Source organism: Babylonia areolata, chromosome 29 (assembly GCF_041734735.1).
Source record: "Babylonia areolata isolate BAREFJ2019XMU chromosome 29, ASM4173473v1, whole genome shotgun sequence".
NCBI classification, from domain to species: domain Eukaryota; kingdom Metazoa; phylum Mollusca; class Gastropoda; order Neogastropoda; family Buccinidae; genus Babylonia; species Babylonia areolata.
In genome coordinates this window covers 7531016-7536015 of record NC_134904.1, presented here as the reverse complement: position 1 = coordinate 7536015, position 5000 = coordinate 7531016, and the positions used below count along the sequence as shown (strand labels likewise).

Below are 5000 nucleotides of genomic sequence, written 5' to 3'. Positions count from 1 at the left end.
CTTTTCATTTATGTTTTTTTTTTTTTTTTTTGCCAACAACTACGGGTCTGATGGGTTCCACAAAAGGTCAGGGTTCCACAGAAGGTCAAGGTCGCCACGTGCTTCGTGCTGCATTCCAGCACTGTGCTTCCTGAAGTGGGAACTTGCAGAAAAGCCGAACAGCTTTTGGTGTTTACTTCATGTCAGCCAAAACGACATGCAACATTGCAATATGATTATAGCATTGGCAATTATTACTTTCCTAACAACAGCAGCAACAACAACAACAGCAACAAAAAAACAAACAAAAACAGACAAACATCCCCCCCCAAAAAAAAAAAAAAAACAAAACAAAAAAAACACAAAAAACAAACAAAAAAAACCCCAAAACCCCACAAAAAACCCACCACCACCACCTAACAACAAAGAAGTGATTAGACTTTAACCCTAGAAAAAAAAAAACTAAAAGAAAATAATACCATTGAAACACCTATTATTAAAACCCTGAAAAACCTGTGCACCTCAGAAGAAGACTCATTTTACATTCAACACGAAAAACGCCAGCCCATGTAATGTCATGAAACCGTGAATGCTGATCATAGTATTATCACCTTTGAAGATAGTTACTTTTACTTTATCCTCAACACGAAAAATAGCATGCAACATCATGAAAACTAGTCAGTGCTGGTATCAAAGAATATTAGTCTGACTTCAAAGTGCTGTCTTTGTAGTTTTGCTTCAAAGCGAAACGCCTCCGACAACGAGACTTAACGATGGACATCAAAGAGGGGCGAGACGCACGTGTAGCAGTGTGTGTGTGTTTGGGGGGTGGGGTGGGGGGCGTGGTGGTGGTGGGGGATGTGGGCGGGGAAAAGGGGTGTTGGGAGCTGGGGGGTGGGGGGGGGAGGGGAGCTTGAAGGAAGACACCCATCAGGAACGTTCGATTTCCATGAGCGTTGAACACCATAAGCCTTGGGTCCCCCTGGTTAGGGCTTTGGTTTTGAAAGTTGCATGTAAAAGTTTTGGGTCCGAGTTTTCGACCCTGGGTTTGATTCCAAAGCAAATCTGTCTCCTCTGTTTTCATCCCTGTCTCTTCAGTTCCTACCTTGTAAACAAACAAACAAACAAACAAATAAAGAAAGGAATCCACGAACGAACGAACGAACGAACGAACGAAGAAACAAAAAAGCAAACAAGCAAGCAAGCATGCAAGCAAGCAAACAAACGTGTTTGGCCAAATCATTTGGAAACTGATGGGTGAGTTGTTTGTCTTCATCTGATGCACGGGCATGGGTATGTCTCGTTCCTGAAGTGGGTCTTACTGATCACCGTTCACCTCAACATAGCCAAATATAGATAAAGAAATAAAAGGAGAAAAGAAGGAAAAAGTTGAGCAAATGTGCTGTTAATTTAATGAGCATACAACGAAAACGCCACCACTACCACCACCATCACTACCACCACCATCACAAACACCACTACCACCATCACCGCCACAATCAACACCCCCACACCACAACCACCACCATCACATCCACCAAAACCATCACTGCCTCCACCACCATCATCACATTCACCTCTACCACCACCACCACAAGCACCACCACCACCACAACCACCACCACCATTACTATCATCACCACCACCACTAGCACCATCATCACTACCACCATCACAATCACCACTGCCACCAAAACCGCCACACTGAACACCCCTACACCACCACCACCACCATTATCACATCCACCACCACCACCACCACCACCACTACCATCACCTCCACAACCATGTACCACGAACAACAGGAGTGTGTGTGTGTGTGTGTGTGTGTGTGTGTGTGTGTGTGTGTGTGTGTGTGTGCAGGAGCCAGCAGCATGTGCAGCAACACCAAGACTTCTGAGTCGTCTTCAGCGGGGTTCCAGGCGGGGCCATCGCCGGCGGTGCCCCTCAAGGCGCCCTTCCCGCACTCTGTGGCACCCAGGAAGGCTCCCAAGATCGGCCTGATCAGGTAGGCAAAGTGGATGACGGCAGTGTCTGTCTGTCAGTCTATCTGTCGGTCTGTTTCTCTGTCTGTACGTATATGTATTTGATTTAATTCTATGTCTGGTTACCTATTTGTATTTGTGTCTGTCCGTCTATCCGACCCCTCTATCTATCTATCTATCTGCAGTAATATACATACAATCTCGTCTATCCAATGCAAAATTCTTTCCCTTTCCATTCACTAAGAACGTTTTGCACGAGTGTGAAAGATTGACGGAAAACCAATTTGCAGAGACTCAACGCTTTTGACACACAACTGACTGACCTGGAGATATCTGCTGATCAGCTCCTCTGTGCAGCGTCCCAAATGATTCTCCACAGAGTGTAGGGAGGAGAAGAAGAAGGAGGAAGAGGAAGAAGGAGGAGGAAGAAGAAGAAGAATGAGGAAGAGGAAAGGAGGAAGAAGGAGGAGGAGGTGGAGGAGCATGAAGAAGAAGAAGAAAGAGGAGGAGGAAGGAGGAAGAGGAAGAAGAAGCAGGAAGAAGAAGAAGCAGGAAGAAGAAGAAGCAGGAAGAGGAAGAAGAAAAAGAAGGAAGAAGAAGGAGAAGAAGGAGGAAAGGAAGAAGAAGACGACGACGAGAGCAGCAGAAGAATACCCAAATACGAAGAGAGAGAGAGAGAAAGAGAGAGAGAGAGAGAGAGAGAGGGGTGGGGGTGGGTGGGGTGAGGAACTTGTTTGTTTGCTATGCGTTTGTGCGCTTATTAAATTTGTTGTGTGCGCGTATGTGTGTGAATGTGTATGCGTGAGAAACAGAGAGAGACACAGATGCAGACACACAGACAGTGCATGCCCTGACGTTACGTACAGTGTAGCCTGTCACTAGTATCAGCACTTGGGTCTGTACCTCTTCCTTTTTCATCTTTTCTTTCATCTGTCTGTCTGTCTGTCCTAGCACCAAATCAGTACGTTGTGAATGCACAATTGATTTCGCTTTCAAAACTTTTTTTTTCTTCTCTCTCTGATGTTTAACTGCATGTTCATACTTCTGAAGTATTATTTTTTTTATTGGTCAGTAAGAAAAAATAAACGAAAGTAAAATGAAAGAATAATAATAATAATAACAATGGATACTTATATAGCACACTATCCAGAAATCTGCTCTAGGTGCTTTACAAAAACGCCTTTCTTAACATAATACATCATATCAATGTTACATACACACACCAAAATGTGACTACACACACACACGCACGCACACACACACACACACACACACACACACACACACACACACACACACACACACACTACTGAAAGTGAAAACAAACAAACAAACACTTGAAAGTATTTTTCTTTAAATTCACCTTCGAAGTTAACTATACTCAGGTACCTGTCTTTGGCTGTCTCACTGCACAAAGGAGGCTTTGTTTCAATGGTACGCAGAGCGATTGTCTCCCTTGGCTTAATTCTTGAATGGCTTTGACGAGTTGCTTCCCTTATATTGCCCCTGGCTCCTCGGGCTTTGGCGGAAAGTTCTGATAACTGAGCATCTCTGAGTTGAGTGCCCGGATCAAATGAACTGCTTGTTCGCTGATCCGTAAGATAACTAGTTTATTTTATTTCATTTTATTTTTTATTTTATTTTATGGTATTATATTATATGTTATTATTCATTTTATTTTAACTCAAGTGTCTTTTCCTGTTCTTTTTCACTCTCTCCATACGAACGGCGAAAGAGACGAAGTTAACAGCGTTTCACCCCAATTACCATCATCAAAATATTGCAAGCGGAAGGCTCTTATACTGAAGAGGTGAATGTTGACAAAGAATACCACAATTCTGACGACGGAAGCTAAAGGTTTGTTGTCATCCAGACACCCACTGGACATCCGAGGGGTCTGTGTAGAGGAGAAGAGAGGACTGGCCGTACTGAGTGAGTTAATCTCCCTGTCTTTTCCCTAACACTGATGTCATTTACAACTTCTTGCTTCACGAAGACAGCCAGCACAGTTTCCTGTGAAGAAAAGAACGGATCACCATCATGATTAGTGTTGGAGGTGATGGAACGGTGATAACTGAGTCGGCTGCCAATGGACTTACACTTCCCTCTGAGAGACGAACCCGGGTGTGGTTGTGTAGGGGGTGGGGGTGGGGTGGGGGGTGGGGTGGGGATGGGGTGGGGGTAGGGGTGGATTGGGAATGAGCGGGGTGGGAGTAATGGCACTGAAACGTGACGGATGACGGGGCTGGCAAACAACAAAATCTCACCAACCCCACGTCTCTCCCTCCTCTCTCCCTCTCTCCTCTCTCTCCTCCCCCCCCTCTCTCTCTCCCCCCCCTCTCTCTCTCTCCCTCTCTCTCTCCCTCTCTCTCTCTCTCCCTCTCTCTCTCTCTCTCTCTCTCTCCCTCTCTCTCTCTGTTTTGTGTGGCGTTAAATGAAGGTGACTGGTTGTCTCGTTGCAACTCAAGTAAACCCATGTGACAATACTCCACATACATTTTAAAAGTTTAATTGAACTGATAATTTTCCAATACAGTTTTATTAACAAAACTGAAAAAAAAAAAAAAAAATCATTACAAACGGAGTCTCATTGTGTGTGTGTGTGTGTGTGTGTGTGTGTGTTTTGATGATGCATGCTAAACATTCCCCCCCTCCCCCGCCTTCCATGATTTAATGTATTGTCATGTGCATTTCGGTATTTTTTCGTGGTGTGTGTGTGCCTTTGTGTGTGCGTGCGCGCGCGCGCGCGCGTGTGTGTGCGCGCGCAGACATGTGTTTGTATATAAATATTAAAAAAAATACCTTAATGCTGGGATTATTTATTAGCTCATTGGATGTCGTCGAAAGGACCTGCTTGCTGATATGAGGCCTGCTGTGTTACATCTTTTTTAAATTTCTATTTTAATTTCTTTATTTTATTTCATTTTGATTCTTGATTCATCACGGATCTAAGGGAGATAATTTCGTCTGTATCGTGATATCATGCAGCGGCCATTATTATTCGAATTATTTCCCTTTACAATGCCCATGACCCAT

The 5000-nt window shown here is 44.2% G+C and overlaps 1 protein-coding gene across 1 annotated transcript in view; it reads left to right on the top strand.

Annotated features, from left to right (window-relative positions):
* The window catches only part of LOC143275050 (uncharacterized), a 66396-nt gene that overhangs the window by 30831 nt on the left and 30565 nt on the right, over positions 1-5000 (top strand). Inside the window, exon 3 of the mRNA XM_076579114.1 lies at positions 1843-1987. Within this exon, the coding sequence (XP_076435229.1) occupies positions 1843-1987 (145 nt within the window). The remainder of the gene's footprint in view (positions 1-1842; positions 1988-5000) is intronic.